At 43.5% G+C, this 16,999-nt stretch overlaps 1 protein-coding gene across 2 annotated transcripts in view; it reads right to left on the reverse strand.

Moving 5' to 3' along the window:
• Window positions 1–16,999, reverse strand: part of LOC138830116 (phosphoinositide 3-kinase adapter protein 1) — a 116,994-nt gene that overhangs the window by 34,897 nt on the left and 65,098 nt on the right. For both annotated transcript variants that reach the window (XM_070026521.1, XM_070026522.1), the window contains one exon: window positions 16,595–16,784. In XM_070026521.1, the coding sequence (XP_069882622.1) occupies window positions 16,595–16,784 (190 nt within the window). The remainder of the gene's footprint in view (window positions 1–16,594; window positions 16,785–16,999) is intronic.

Raw genomic sequence — 16,999 nt, forward strand, 5'->3', positions numbered from 1 at the left:
ATGGAATCAGAGAAAAAGCCCAAAGTGGTGCTGTGGCTCAAGTGGAAGAGTGCTAGCCTTGAACAAAAGGAGCTCAAGGACAGCACCTCACAAATGAAAGAAAAGAAAAGGAAAGAAAAGAAAGGAAAAGAAAAAATTAAAGAAAGTAGGACCAACAGTTTCCTGGAAACTGAGAAGATGAAGATAAGGAATGGCGAAAAGTTTTTTGTGGTCTTTTTTGTGCTGGTCCTGTAGCTTGAACTCGGCCTGTACTCTATCCCTGATCTGCTTTTGCTCAAAGCTAGTGCTCCATCACCTGAGCCACACAGCTCCCCTTCTGCCTTTTCTGGTGGTTAATTGGAGATAAGAGTCTCAAAGATTTTCCCTAGAAAGCCTGCCCAGACTGGCTTTGAACCATGATCCTCAGAGCTTAGCTTCCTGCGTACAGGCGTGAGCTATCTGCTTTAGGGGATTTTTGTATTTTTTAACCTATTCAAGGAAGAAACACTGTGATCCTGTTGATGTGACCCTGGCCTCTTATCCTAGATACACACAAAGCAGGAACTGGCTTCCTTACTTAACCTTTTGTAGTGGACATGTTACACAGGATATAATGTAGCTTTGTATCCTCTAGCACAAAATCCCTAAATGAGGGACCAGTTATGTGAATCACAATCACTCTTGTCACCTCTAAAGTCTACAACATAGGCTGCAGAGAGATTGGGGTGACTGAAATGATCGTAAAGCATATCTGGGATTACCTTAATATTTAATTTTTTCTGATAAGAATTTATATTTAAGGCATGGCACTATTGGTAGAGTGCCTGCCTAGCAAGATCAATGCCCTGAGTTCAAAACCCAATACCACCAAAAGAAAATATTGAATCAATAAATGAATTTAGAGTTCTTGGCTAGTATGCACTGGGCCCTGATTCTGTTTTTGGCACTATGCACCTCAAAAAAAAAAAAGATAAAAGAATATGCCCCAGTGGCAGACATATCAAGACTCCTTGATCCAATGTACTGACAAGGTCATATCAATATTGCTATGGCACTCTTACTAAAATTCCTAACTTCAGTCCAATCATGGGGACACTGACACACTCAAATTGATGGGCACTCTCTAAAGCACTCTTTCCGAGTGTCCAGACAAAGACTGAGGAACTGTCTCAGATTAGAAGAGTTTCAGAGTTTAAGGAGAAAAAAAAAATGCACTGGAAGAACCTAAACAGGATCCTAGAACAGAAGATGAGTATCAAGTCAGTGAAATCTGAACAAGGCTTGGCTAAAAGTATGGTACTAAAGTAATTTCTTCACTGTGACCTTTGTCCCATGGTTAATTAAACCTGAGTGAAAGGGATGCAGGAACTCCAGTATTTTTTGTAACTTCCCTCTAAGGATAAAAGTTATTTTAGGGGGCTGGGAAGGTGGCTCAGGGGTAGAGCACTTGCCTTGCATGCATGAGGCCCTGGGTTCGGTTCCTCAGCACCACATAAGCGGAAAAAAAAAGCCAGAAGTGGCTCTATGGCTCAAGTGGTAGAGCGCTAAAAAAGAACTGAGGGACAGTGCCCAGGCCCAGAGTTCAGGCCCATGACCTGAACTCTGTGAGACTCTTATCTCCACTAAACCACCAGAAAACCGGAAGTAGCTCTGGAGCTCAAGTGGTAGAGTGCTAGCCTTGAGCTGAAGAGCTGCGGGACAGCGCCTAGGCCTGGAGTTCAAACCCCATGACCGACAAAAAAAAGAGTCTCACTGACTTTCCTGCTCAGGCTGGCTTTGAACTGTGATCCTCAGATCTCAGTCTCCTGAGTAGCTAGAATTACAGGTGTGAGCCACTGGGGTCTGGCCAAAGTATTTTTTTGTAAAAGAGAGTAAATGAGAAAAGGAGGGGGAGGAAATGCAGCAGCAAAAGTAAGTGTAACTCAGCAGAGGCTAAGCTTCTTCCTTCCCCTCAACCCCAACCAGACAAGCACCTTCCAAGGACACTTGTAGAGTATGCATATGTACTAAAATGATCCAGGCAGTACTAAAGGAGCCATCTGTGAAAAAGAAATCTTTTTACTTTACAGTCACATCTAAATTGGTCATTAAGAGCCTGATTTTGCAAACAGACAAACTAGGCTCTGCTAAATGTGAACTCCTGACCTTGCTAGAATTAAGCAGCCTACTTAGGCCTGAGGCTGTGTGTGTGTGTGTGTGTGTGTGTGTGTGTGTGTGTGTGTGTGTGTGTGTGTGTGTGTGTGTGTGTGTGTGTGTGTGTGTGTGTGTGTGTGTGTGTGTGTGTGTGTGTGTGTGTGTGTGTGTGTACACGCAGCAGAGATCTAGCATAATTTCTAGCTTGTGCATTGCTTCAAATGCGTAAGGACCAGCTTTGAGTTTTCCATCTCTTCGTTTTTTCTGCTTATATGAGTACATGAGGTCCTGGGGCTTTAACTCAGAGCCTGCCCTTGTCCCTAAGAAAATCTTTTTTTTTTTTTTGCTCAAAGCTAGTATTCTACCACTTGAGTCACAGCTCCATTTCTGGCTTTTGGGTAGTTAATTAGAGATAAGAGTCTCATGAACTTTCCTTCCTGGGCTGGCTTTGAACCATGTTCCTCTGATCTCATCATCCTGAGTAGTTAGGATTATAGGCTTGAAACACCAGCGCCCAGCTATCAGCTAGTCTCTCTTTTTTTTTTTTTGTCGGTTGTGGAGCCTGAACTCTGGGCCTGAGCTCTGTCCCTCAGCTCTTCAGCTCAAGGCTAGCGCTCTATCACTTGAGCCATAGACCCACTGTCGGCTTTTTCTGCTTATGTGGTGCTGAGGGATCAAACCCAGGGCCTCATGAATGCAAGGCAAGCACTCTACCACTGAGCTACCTTCCCAGCCCTCAGCTAGTCTTTTAAGGTCCAATGGAGTTTTGAAACTCATAAGATAATCATGCTTGGCATCAGTCTACGTAGAAGGACATAGGAGCCAGGCCAGCATCACAGTGTCAAAAAGCCTTCTTCATTTAGGACAGTGCTGGTATATAACAGAAGCCCAAGTCAAGGAGCTGAGAATCACAGCAGGCAGTTCAAAGGCCAAACTGGGGAAAAGCCCACCAGCATGCCACTTCCCTCTCTCTCTCTCTATCTTTCTCTCTCTCCCTCCCTTCCTCCCTATTTCTCCCTCCTTCCCTCTCTCTCCTTCCCTTCCTTCCTTCTTTTTCTTTGTCAGTCATGGGGCTTGAACTTGAGGCCTGGGCACTATCCCTGAGCTCTTTAGCTCAAGGCAGCACTTTACCACTTTGAGCCACAGCTCTACTTCCAGTTTTCTGGGGGTTCATTGGAAATAAGAGCCTCACTAACTTTCCTTCCTGGGCTGGCTTTGAACCACAATCCTTAGATCTTTGCCTCCTAAATTGCTAAGATTACAGGTGTGAGCCGCCAGTGTCTGGCAAGGAGTGCCATTTCTTATCACACCTCCAAGACACATGCCAGAATCGTTGCCCTCCGAGAAATCCCAAGCATGGGTCCTTTCAAGTGTTGTCAGTTTATGTACAGCTTCTCTCATATCCAGATAGAACGGGACCCATCAGGGGTCATTTTTTATCATGGGTTATGTTGCCTAGAAACAGTTGACATTTGGCTCTTATCAAGTTACCTGGGTAACAGAGCTAGGAAGTCAACCAAAGGTCACATTCTCTTGCAAAGAGGAAATGATAGCTGTTAAATTAAGTCTTTGTCCATAATTATCTTGGATCAAGTTGTTTCAGTCCTCTGAGCTTCCCTTTTCCTGTCCATAAAATGGTGATAGTAGTTTGTATCGCACAGTGCTTTCATGTGTACTGAATAATAAGCTTGCCAAAAGTGTATAAGAGTGCTTAGCATATGCAAAGTTTTAGGTGAATACTATAGTACTAGTAGTAGGAGTAGTCGTAGTATTTGGGGAGGAGTAGTAGAGTTTGAACTCAGGACCTTACAATTTGCTAGGTAAGCACTGTATCACTTGAACCATACCCCCAGCTTTTTTTTTTTTAACTTTCCTTATTTCTGAGACAGGTTCTTGAATTCTTGCCCATCAACCTTAGACTATAATCTTCCTACCTGTCCCTCCCACATAGCTGGGAGTACAGGCACATCCTACCATTTCCAGCTTATTTGGTGAGATGTTCTTACTAACTTTTTAACCAAGCTAGCCTCTATTTTCTTCCTGATCGTTGCCTCCCACGTAACTACGATTTCAGGCATGTGTCACCACGCCCAGCTCCCTACTATCACTATTTTTATTATTAAACCCTATATCCAACCTAATCTCCTCAGCAGAGAACAATTCATAAAAGAATACTCAATTTACACTTTAAAATTGTATGTCTCAGGATGTAATTCAGTGGTATAGCAACTGAATAGCATGTACAAAGCCCTGGGTTTTATCATTAGCACCATAAATTTTTTTAGCTGGCAGATAATAACCATTTATATTAGTTAGGCAGAGGTAACGCATTCCTCTAATCCTAACTACTCAAGAGACTAAGATCTGAGGATCACAGTTCAAAGCTAACCCATGCGGCAGAGTCCATGAGACTCTTGTCTCCAATTGACCAACAAAAAACCAGAGTGGAAGTGTGGCTCAAGTGGTAGAGCACTAGCTTTGAGAGAGAGAAAAAAACACATTGAGGGACAGGGACAGTGTCTAGGCTGTAAGTTAAGACCTAGGATCAACACACACACACACACACACACACACACATACACACACACACATTTATGGATCACAGTATCAATTTAATACACACATACATTATGTAGTGATCAAATAAGGTCACAGCATTTCTTTCTTTCTTTCTTTCTTTTTTTGGTCAGTCGTGGGGCTTGAACTCGGTTCTGGGTGCTCTCCCTCAGCTCTTCAGCTCAAGGCTAGCACTCTACCACTTGAGCCACAGTGTTACTTCCGGCTTTTTCTACTTATGTGGTGCTGAGGAGTCAAACCCAGGGCCTCATGCATGCAAGGCAAACACTCTACCACTGAGCCACTTTCCCAACCCCTAAAGTTCTTTTATAGCTTCCCCCCTGACCCCCCAGAGCTGAGGACCGAACTCAGGGGCTTGTACTCTCCAGGCAGGCGCTCTTCCACTGAGCTAAATCCCCAGCAAAGAAATATTTTTGTTGGTGGTGATGGTGGTTGTGGTGGTTGTGGGGCTTGAACTCATGGCTTGGGCACTGAGTTTTGCTCAAGGCAAGCAGTCTACCATTTCAGCCACAGCCACTTGCCAGCATTTCTACCTCTAAACATTTATCATTTCTGTGTTGGGAGCACACACACCTTCCCCACCTTTTTTTTTTTTTTTTTTTTTTTTGCCAGTCCTGAGGCTTGAACTCTAGGAATCTTTGAACTCCTTTTGTTCTTCATAAAATGTATAGTAAATTGTTACAAACTATGGCCACTCTACTAACTGGAATGCCAGAGGTCATTTTTGCCATATAATTGTATTTTGGAATCCATTATCTAGTCTCCTTTTGTCTCATCTCCCCACTTCCTTCCTTTCTATCCTCTAGTGATCACCATTTCACACTCTATTCTAGGACATCAACTGCTGTAACTTATACATGGGAGTGACAACATGGAGGATTGTTCCTTTTGTGCCAGGAATATTTCCCTCAACATAGTCCTTCCAGTTCCACCCATGTTGTCACAATGACAGGATTTCATTCTTTTCATAGATCAGTAATATTTCATTGTGCATTTATGACACCTTTTCTTTCTTTATTCATCCACTGATAAGACACCTCTATGCCTTGACAATCATGACTAACACTGCAGGAAATGAGAAATCGAGTGCCTCTTCAACATACTGATTTCATGTGCTTTGGAAGTGCAATTGCTGGATCATATGGCAGATCTATTTTAGGTTTTTTGTTTGGTTTGCTTTTGTTCTGAGGAACCCCCACATAGTGTTTTCCATAATGGCTACAATAACTTACATTCCTATAAACAGAATCTAACAGTTCTCCTTTCCCCAAATTCTTGCCAGAATTTATTTTTTGTATTGTTTATCATATTTATTCAAATGGGGTTTAGATTTGCATTTCCCGATTAGTAATATTGAGCTTTTTTTTTTTTTCATGGACATTTTTGTATTTTCTTTTGAGAAATGAGAAATGTCTGCTTAGCTCATTTATCCATATTTTTTTTTAATTTATTTTTCTCGTCAGTCATGGGTCTTGAACTTAGAGCCTGGTCATGGTCCCTGAGCTCTTTTTTTTTTTGGGGGGGAGGGGTCCAGTCGTGGGGCCTTGAACTCTAGGCCTGGGCGCTGTCCCTCAGCTCTTCAACTCAAGGCTAGCACTCTACCACTTGAGCCACAGCGCCACTTTCGGCTTTTTCCTTTATGGGGCTGAGGAATCGAACCCAGGGCCTCAGGCATGCAAGGCAAGCGCTCTACCACTGAGCCGCCTTCCCAGCCCCCCTGAGCTCTTTTGCACTGTGGCTCATGCCTATAATCCTAGCTACTCAGGAAGCTGAGATCTGAGGATCAGATTTGAAGCCAGATTTGGCAGAAAAGTCCGTGAGACTCTTATCTCCAATTAACCACCAGAAAACTGGAAGTGGAGCTGTGGCTCAAAGTGGTAGAGTGCTACCCTTGAGCAGAAAAGTTCAGAGACACTGTAAGTCTTGAGTTCAAGCCCCATGACTAAAAACAAAGTTAGGAACCCTAACTCACAAATGAGGCTAGTGAGGCTTTTTTTAATGGTGGCTCTGAGTTCAAGCTTTCTTGTCTCTTTTGCCAAGACTGTACTACAGCTTAGACTTAAAAGACCCTGTGTCCATATGCTTTGCACTTTCCTAGGCACATGCATTTTTAGTGGGCTTAGCAGAGAACCAATGCCTTAAGGCAGTACTAGCAGCTCTTCAGTCCCTGCTGGTCCACTTAGCACAGCTAGGATCACAGGTAGAGTCTGATCTTAGAGACAGAGTCTAGAGTTGGAGGATATAATACAGAGCTGAACAGCCATGATTAGGTAAGGGTGCAAGGAAGAGGAAGAAGGGGGTATACAAATACAGGAGAAGGCAAGTAAGGCACTGATGAGGGCTGTTGCCAATGAAACAGTCTACATTCAGGACAAACATAAGTAAGTCAGAGAAGCTGAGCCCACACAATAGAAGCCCAGAACACTGGTTACTAAATAACTGTGCAGATTGACATCCTAGCCAGAAGTATGGACTTTGCTATGCTGGAGCTCCAGCTTCACATCCCAGCTCCAACTCTAACAAGGTCTGTTTCCTTAGGCAAGTCAATTGATAAGCCTCTATAACCTCCTCTGTAAAGCAGGGATTAAACCACCTCCCTTCCTGCTTATAGGATGGGCCAGTTGAGACAGGCTTAGAAAATGCTTAGCTAGGGCTGGGAAGGTGGCTCAGTGGTAGAGCACTTGCCTTGCATGCATGAGGCCCTGGGTTCGATTCCTTAGCACCAACTAAGCAAAAAGAAAAAAGCCGGAAGTGGTGCTGAAGAGCTGAAGAGCTGAAGAGCTGAGGGACAGCGGCCAGGCCCAGAGTTCAGGCCCCACAACTGGGCCAAAAAAAAAAAAAAAAAAAAAGAAAATGCTTAGCTATAGTGCCAGGCCCCAAGTACTCTTGGTCATCATTCTATATTACTATGTTGAGGCAACTTTGTGGGCATGTTAGTTTTCCATGGCTGCTATGACAGATTACCACTTACAACAGCATAACTTTCTCATCTAATAGTTCTATAGTCCAGCAGTCTGAAATGGATCCCACTGAGTGAACATGAAAGTTTCTCAGGGTACATTCCCTTTCAGGAAGTTCATAGAAGCATCTGTCTCTTTGCAGCTTTGAGAGGACACCTGCATGCTTCTTCTTCCATCTTCAAAGCCAGCAGTGTCAAGCCAGAAATTGTAGCTTCCTCTTTTAAGGACCCTTTCGATTACATAGACCACGCCAGCAAATCTAGGATATTTTCCTAGTCTCAAGGTTGTCTGTTAGCAACCTTAACTCATTTCCCCTTTACCACTAATCTAGCATGTGCACACACACAGCCAGAAGGAACCACATGCTAGACACTGTCAGCTACATGAATCTCTTCCCATACGAGGATAAGGAGACAAGGGGATAAGAAACCACCAAGTTCACACAGCCTGGGCAGCCTATCCTGGTGCAGATCTGGTCTCCATGGGGTCTTCTGGATATGTGTGCTACCTTAGGAAAAATGGCTTAAAATAAGTTTCTTTCCTTTTACAATACAAAGAAAGAGATTCAATATACTTTATAACCTATGTAAAGTTTTGAGTTGGGACTGTTAACAGCAGCTAGACACCAGGGCCTCCGCTCTCTGTAGGTATTCATCGAAAGCATTGTTAATTGATCACAGCTTTCTTTCTAGCCTCATGATCTTTCTCAATACCCCGGTACTCCAAACTGGTCCAACTGGCATTGGCACGTAAAATTAAATGTAAAACCATTGTATTCATAAGCTGCTTTGTTGAATGGCAACTGGTACAACTACCTTAAAGATAACAAAATATACTTTAAAGCATTATTTTCTAATTTATCATACCTGTATTAGGCAGTCCTAATACAGATATTACTTTTGTGTGTGTGTTCTAGTGCTGGGGATTGAACTCAGGGCCTTGCTTAGCTTTGTATGCTCAAGGCTGGTGCTATAGCACTTGAACCACAGCTTCATTTCTGGCTTTATGGTGGTTAACTGAAGATAAAAGTCCCATGGAGTTTACTGCCTGGGCTGGTTTTAAACAATGACTCTCTGATCTCAGCCTCCTGCGTAGCTAAGGTTACAGGAATGAGCCACAAGCACTCAGCTAAGATATTACTTCTATAATAATACATTTAAATTTTTCTAGTTGTTTGGAATCAGTAAGTAATAGGACCTCTTAACAATTCTTTGTGTGTACCTGTATGTTGACAATTCTCCTGTGGACTTGACAACTCTTTATATACATATAACCCAGAAGGACAATGAATTGCACAGGGTTGATGGAATACATAAAAAATTCTGAAGGCAAAGGGTATTTTTCCAGACAAAGGGTATTTTTTTGAAGGAAGCAGTAACAACAAATCCCTGTATTCTTGGATGCTCGTGGTTTGCACTTCAGATTCCAAGCACTTGACCTTCATCACTTGTAAGTTAAAAATAAACTGAAAGGCATAGAAACCTACTAGCCTAAAGAAGAAGGTACAAAGTTCTTTCATTTCAGCAGAGAAAAACAATAACAATGAGAAGCCTCTGAGTCACAGCCTCCTCCTGAAAGAGCAGTGGCAGACCTTGAGTTGGTCAGCAATGATCCATTTCCACAATGCAAGATGAAAGGGCACCTTAGAGGGCAAGAACAGCTTGAATTAGACCATGAACAGATTGCAAGATGAGAAAACACCTTAGAGGGCACCTGATTTAAAGATAACGCATTCCCAAAGATCCCCTATAGAAGTCTTCTCATGGGACATAAATCTAGACCATTTAGCATTAGCTGCAGATCATAGGTGATTAATTTAATGCAAAACACAGTCTGAGTGTGTAATATAATCAAATGTCATCTACTGAAAGACAGTTCTTTGAGAAAGGCCAACAGGCTGGGCACAGGTGGCTCATGCCTGTCATCCTAGCTACTTAGGAGGTTGAAATCTGAGGATCATGGTTCAAAGCCAGTCCAGGAAGGAAAGTCCATGAGACTCTTATTTCCAATAAATCACCAGAAAACTGCTGTGGCTCAAATGGTAGAGCGCTAGCCTTGAGCTGAAGACCTGAGAGACAGTGCCCAGGCCCAGAGTTTAAGTCCCATGACCAAGAGAAAAAAAAGAAAAAAAAGAAAGGCCAACAGACTAGTACCTATCTTTTGTAGCCAAAAAGAAAGAACTGAAGAGCAAGGAGCAGCAAGAAAAACACATCTGATGATTACTTGAAACTTGGTTGGCTTCATTAACACCCAAATATAATGGAACGGCTTAACTAACAAAGTCAATAAAAACCAACTTTATCATACCCAGATGGAGAAGTAATAGGAAAGACAGAGATAGACAGACAGATACACACACACACACACACACACACACACACACACACACACACACACACATACACACACACACACACACACATACACACACAGAGGGAAAGGCAGTCTGAAATCAGAGGCGTTAAGAAGAGCTAAGAAGTGATGGCTAGCTTTGGCAATAAAAAAAGAAGGGTTAGGAATGGAAAGATTAGGAGAAACAACAAGTCTGCTCCATGGTTTTCTTACTTGACACATAAATCCTGTTCCATGAAGGATAGCTCCTTCATGGGACACATCTGTAATGGAGTCGGAGGACTGCAACCTGCTAAGCCACGTGATCCTTGTCTGCATTCTCAAAGCAGAGCATCCTTTTCCTCCAGTGCATGACACTGCCACAGTGTGTGGATATATATATTCAACTACCAGGTATTTTTGTTTATTACTGAGATCTCCCAGTAGAATATAAACTCCAGAAGCGTGGGATCATGCCAGCTTGCCTACTAACTGCTCACCACCAGGCACATATGACTTGGATTTAGGAAAGGTGTGATAAGTATGTATTGAATGGATGAATGAGTGAATGCATAAACTAATGATAACATCAAGAAATGAATGCATGCATATGGTGGTGTTTGGGCTCTGTGAAGGAATTTGGCATTACTCAAGCAGAGGAAAAGGAAGAGCAATATAGGCAGAAGGAGCAGAGATCGCCTGGGGACAGGACAGAAAAGGCAGCCTGGAGCAGCCTCACGAGTTTACTGTCCTTCTGACACGTCCCATATGAGCCAGTGGCTCATAACTACCTGTCAGTAAAGTGAATAATTGGCATTGGAATATCCATAAACTATCCCATACCTGCCACAAAGACTTGCCATAGACTTCCACAAAGTCTAGGGTTACATCTCCCCCCCCCCAGTACCTCGAATTCAAGAACCAGGTGAACACCTGTTGTAAACAGCACTATACTGGGCACTAGAGATGATACAAAGGCATTAGACATACTTCCTAAGCCGAAGCTTAACCAGAGAAACATGTAAGTAACCAGGGTCCAAGCTGACCCTTGTACAATGCCTCCAGGAAAGCAGAGCCATAAGATGTGTGGGTCTGGAGACAGGCAGGGCTGCTGGTGGTGAGGATTTTCATCTTACTGACTTAAAACATTCAATCCATTGTCTTCATTAACTGTCTAAATCCCTAACACAGGGCTGCACTTCCGCAGGAGTGAAAGCATTGGGAAATAAACCTCTTTGAGTCACAGCCGTGCTTCTGTGGGAGCTCTCTCTTAGCTGGTGTACCACCAGCCCTGACCCAGTGCTACCAGAATCTTCCCCAAAAGAATAGCCAGAAGAAGACAGAGCCTCTACAGCCACAGGAAGGGAGGGTCCTGAAGGAAAAGTTGCAGACAAGATAGGCAACATGTTGCAGAAGCAAACCAGTCACTTAATGATTTTGCTTAGATTCAGATCTGTGGGGAGCTGTGCTGTGGGTTACTCATAGTACCTAACTGTGCTCTCCAGCCTAGGAGGACTGTGCTCTTAGAGGGGGCTATAATCAGAACATTCCAATAAAGAAGCCATGAACTCCTGGAGAAAATCTGTAACAAGATCCTAGTTACTAAGGAGACTGCAGAGGAAGCCAGCCAGTTAGCTTTGGGCAAGGCAGCTCTTTGCCACATGCAAACCTGAGCTGCTACAGAGCTACAAGGGAGGGCTGTGGGTAGGGGGTGGAAGGAAAACTTCTATCTAGGGTAACATGAAGCTGAAGAGCACTCCGGTCTCATTAGAGAGACCCTTGAGCATTTGCAGTTTCTTGTAGCAGGATACTACTCCTCTGGCTCCCTTCTATTATGGAAGAAAGATAAGCCTGTGAGATATGTAAGCAAAGCTCCAATCCACCAGTGAATTACCTTGGAAACAGCCTGGAAAAGGGCCTGCCTGCACTGGCTCCCACAGCCTCCTTACCAGAGCCTCAGACAAATGACTGGTTACTAGCTAAAGCTTTCAAATGAAACAAATAATCGAAATCAAAGGACCACTAGGACCTGCACATTATTCACAAAGGTAAGGGCAGAGACAAAAGAACTAACCAAGGAAACACTTCCAAGAGAGGTTTGCCTTGATTTTTATTCACTGTTTGCATAAACATCTCCTTAATAGAGGCATTGCTTTCCTATGTAGAGAAGCTAATTATTTAAATTTGTAGGGCCTGAATTAAAAAAAAAAAAAATCTCAAGAGAACTGGGAGCAAAGGTGAAGGTCTGATTAAAAAAAAAAAAAAAGACACGTAGTTACCACCACCTGGTGGCAGCATATCTAAACTAAAGACAGAGAGAGAGAGAGAGAGAGAGAGAGAGAGAGAGAGAGAGAGAGAGAGAGGGAGAGGGAGAGGGAGAGGGAGAGGGAGAGGGAGAGGGAGAGGGAGAGGGAGAGGGAGAGGGAGAGGGAGAGGGAGAGGGAGAGGGAGAGGGAGAGGGAGAGGGAGAGTGCTCACACAAGTTCAGGTGGAGACTAGACTGGGTCAAAATCAGAAAATCTGGGTTGGGAATCTGGCTTAGTAGTAGAGTGCTTGCCTAGCTTGCATGAAAATCTGGGTTTGATTCCTCTGTACCACAGAAACAGAAAAAGACAAAAGGGGTGGTGCTGTAGCTCAAGTGGTAGAGTGCCAGCCTTGAGAAAAAGAAGCTCGGGGACAGTTGCCAGGCCCTGAGTTCAAGCTGCAGGACTGGCAAAAAAAAAATCATAAAATCTTAGGGTTAGACCCTAACATCTCCTCCTAGCTCCCCTACATTCAACACTATAACCTCCCTATTCAGTGGTTGTTTGAGTTTCCCTTTGGTGAAGGGGACCCAAACTTAAGCCAGAAAGAGGCAGATTTGCCTCAAGACCAGTTAGGGAATCTCCAAGGTAGTGGTAAGGAATTGGCCAAAAGCCTTGCACTCTCTAATGCTTACCCCTTGAGTTCAGTGGATGAGTGACAGTAGATATAACCCTGGGTCCCTAATATTATGACTTTCAGCTTTTAAGAATTGTCATCATGCAGGGTGTCTGTAAATAACCTTCATTTTCTTAGACTTTAGAAATAGCTCCTGTAAAGTGTCCAGCCCAGGGTGGGCAAATGCAGACCCCAGCAGGGTGGCTAGGAAGGCCTCTCAACCTCAGAGGGGCAGCAAACAGACTTGCTGGTGGCAAAAGCAAAGACTCCAATTCCTGATCCAGTCCTGCCTTGATCGGACTTAAGAATGCTACTAAATCTTGGAGGCTTCACTATCTCCCCTGTAAAATGTAGCTAATTCTATCTACCAAGCCCAAGGACAGTCCAATAAGACAGCAGAGATAAAGGCAGTCAGTGGACTTTAAAGGACTGCCAGAGACTCTGAGTTATCACTGCTCTGGGTAGAGTCGCAATACGCATCTTATGTATCAGTTTGTTTTCTATTCTGCTTCCTTCTGACCCAGGCCGCCTCCACACATAGACAGGCGCTGTCAGTAAAATGAATGATTCTTCCCCATGCCCAAGCTGCTGCATCAGTCAGACAGTCTTTGTCCAAGTTAAACCCAAGAGAAACAGGAATAACAAACCAAATCATGTCTACAGTCAGAAAATTCAGATTTATATGACCTGGCAAATAAAAAAAATGTTCCGGGTTTCATTCTCCATCCAAACAACAACACATTCTATAGCATGCCTCTCCATATGCCCATGGGTAGTCTAGCCCATAGTATTCTGCTGCTGTTTCTTCTGTTGAGGGGACCTGCAGATGACGTGTGATGGCAGGAACACCTTTAGCATTCTCTGCTGGATTCCAGCCAGGTAATGGAGGAATCCCTGAGCTGAAGAATCCAGGGGATAACAAGTATGAAGACTTGTCAACTCTCCCTGCCAGTGAAGTGGGCACTTAACCTTGACTGTTCAACACTTCTGGAGCTATTTCTATAACTACAGGATGGGGCAGAAAGGATGCACTCTCTCTGGATTCCCAGTGGGTCTTGGTAATTTTCCAAGTATTCTTTTCTGAAAGAGTCCCTGTTGCACAATAGAAAGGACTAGTCTTTGGCCATGTATCCCCAGGAAAGAACTGTACACCCAGGAAAGGCAAGTAGATGCTCTAGAAATGTAAGCTGGGTATGGAAGGCAGGGGGCACCAGAGAGTGATGGGATGTGTGTGTGTGTGTGTGTGTGTGTGTGTGTGTGTGTGTGTATGTGTGTGTGTGTGTGTGTGTGCTGGTGGTGGTTATTGCTGTTTGGGTAGCCTAGTCTAGTCCATCCTCCTCCCTTCTTCCTGCCTCTGCCTACCCCAGTGCTGGAATTACACACAACACTACCATGGCCATTGTCCATCGCCAGAGGTGGCTTCATTTACTTCTGGAGCCATACACCAGGGAAATACAGCTAAAGAGGACAGGTGTTTCCTAAAGAAAATCAGGACCCAAATTCTCCATATTAGGTGAAGCCTTCTAGCCTGGGATAAAGAATATGGTCCTAGAGACAGAGAAATGAATCTAAACCTAGTCTCTGTCAGATTTACTGTCTGTGAGACTTTGGGAAAATTGTTTAACCTCTCTGTTGCCTCTATTTCCCCTTCCATAAAGTGCAGGCATCTCATTATTCAATGTGATAAAGGCTATGGATAGTAGGGGTAATGCCTTTGCTTCTCATCTCTCTGCCAGGCCATAGCTCATTCTGAAAGAGCTTCCACTAATGCTTCTGGTCTGCATCTTAGGTGCTAAAAGGGGGCTTACCCCACCCTTCATCCCAAAGGAATGTTCCAAGACTAGCAAATGCCTAACACCCACCACCCACATCATACAGGCTTACTTCTCTACTAGCCTTGAAAAGGTAGCAGTATTCAGTGTAGCCATTCCAGAAAGCCCTTCTGTTTTGAAGTGACATTGGAGGATATTTGTCTTGACTTTCTAGAATCTATGAATTGGGCACAGAGGGAAGGAGGGTGAATTTGTGGCAGAGCTTTGGAGTGCTGAGTACCTGATAGTGAATGTCTGTAAACATCAGTAAGAGAGCCCATTGTGTGGTTCTTACCACCAGCATGTACACTGAAACCCAACATCATTTACAATAAACGGCAACTTTCAAGGGTAGCACACTGCCCCTAGAGGATGTTCTGAAGATCTATGAGTGTTTTTCCTGTTGTTGATGTTTTTTTTGGTTTGTTTGTTTTTGGGGGGAGAGGACTGTCCTGGGGCTTGAACTCAAAGCCTAGACACTGTCTTTGAGTTTCTTCTGCTCAAGGCTACAGCTTTACCACTTGAGTCACAGTGCTACTTCCGGCCTTTTCTGAGTAGTTCATTAGAGATGAGTCTCACCGACTTTCCTGCCTGGGCTGGTTTCAAACTGCGAACCATAGATTTCAATCCCCTGAGTAGCTAGGATTTCAGGTGTGAGCCACCAGTGCCCGGATACAAGAGTGTTTTTGATTATTATCATCACACATTTATCAGGAGAGACAATGACACATAGATAAACCGGCAAAGTATGGGACAGCCCTGCCCTGTACAACAAAGAAATATATCCACCATGACCCTCTAGATAGACGAAGATGTTAGGAAAAAAACTGCTCATGATATATGTGCACATATTTGTACAATTCTGTATAGATGTGTACATGTCTTCTAATCTAATGTCAGTGGATATAAGGATCAAGACAGAAAAAAATATACCTACCAAACTATGTTATAATGTTATAATGGTTGAAAAATGTTATAATGGTTGAAAATCATAGAAACTTGTATCACTCAATTCTATTCCTATTTTAAGTTTTTCTCTTTATCCACCCTTATTTAAGGTTTTTACAAACATATATTATTTTTAAAATTAGAAAAATAAGATAACAAAAAATGGGCAACATCTGTTAAATTGTTTATAAGGAAAGTCATGCTGTGATGCCTAATTTTGGAGGTAAATTTACTCTACACTAGCTCAATGAATTCAGACTGCTTCCTCTCTTCTAGAAAACCTACTTATAATTTTCTGAGCCTAGAACTTACACCATTTCATATATTAACACATTTTATTTTTGCATATACTGAATTTTTCAGGAATTCAGTTACTACGAAATTGTGGAGAATTGTTTAACATTAAGGAAAACCTAAGTGTTGATGCCAGTGTTACTTGCAGCATTTGAGTCATCAAAAAAAATAGATGTGTCAGTGAGCTGCTGAGACTGATTGTGTGTGTGGCATCTGCACAAGATGATTTCATATGCCATCATGGGCAGGTATGCCAAACATATCTCCTCCCCTTACGTCTCTTCTGCATTTTGGCTAGGGCAATGTATTTGATTTCTAAGAGTGGGCTGTATTATACATGGATCTCCTGATGGATAGTAAAGGGGACCTTACAAATGGTCATAAAACAGGCCCACTGGGGCTGCTGGGGCTTTGAGCCCTGTTTGAGTTTGTCTATCTTGAGGCCATGTCATCAGACTCATGACCCCAGGCAGACTCTCCTAGCGGTCACAGAAGAGGAAGTTTGGAGGATTCTGCTTGCCACAGCAGTTGACTACAAATGAGACACTATATGACACAGAATCTTTATCTTTCTGGATGAAAGGGACTTCCCTTTTATGAACCAGCAGAAGAATGGAAGCAGAAGTGGCCTGGGTTACTTACAAAGGTCTTCAGCGGCTGCTGGAGCAAAGGCTGCCATAGACTCGTACAGCTCGTCATCACAGCCCGGGTTGAGGGAGCATTTCATGAGCAGGTCTGTGGACAGGTGGGCCATGGACTCATACACAGAGTTGTCCTCCTCCCCCTGCATCAGCTCCTCTTTAATGTGGCTCTTCAACATGTCCACAGTCTCCTGCAAGAGAAGATAGGCCCATGGCATGCTGTGGCACCTAGCTGAGCGGGCTGCGTCAGGGCCGGAGTGGCCTGCCAGGCATAGGAAGCCGGGCACAGTTGCTTGTGTATGGCTGCGCTCCCTATCTGACTAAGAACTCCTTCAGGTCAGGCTTATGCCTTTTTTCTTCTCTTGCCTCATTATTATTTTTCTTAATCTTCCTATCTCTCCCTAAT

This window comes from Dipodomys merriami, unplaced genomic scaffold (genome assembly GCF_024711535.1).
Source record: "Dipodomys merriami isolate MVZ:Mamm:240054 unplaced genomic scaffold, mDipMer1.0.p SCAF_184, whole genome shotgun sequence".
Classification (NCBI taxonomy): Eukaryota; Metazoa; Chordata; class Mammalia; order Rodentia; family Heteromyidae; genus Dipodomys; species Dipodomys merriami.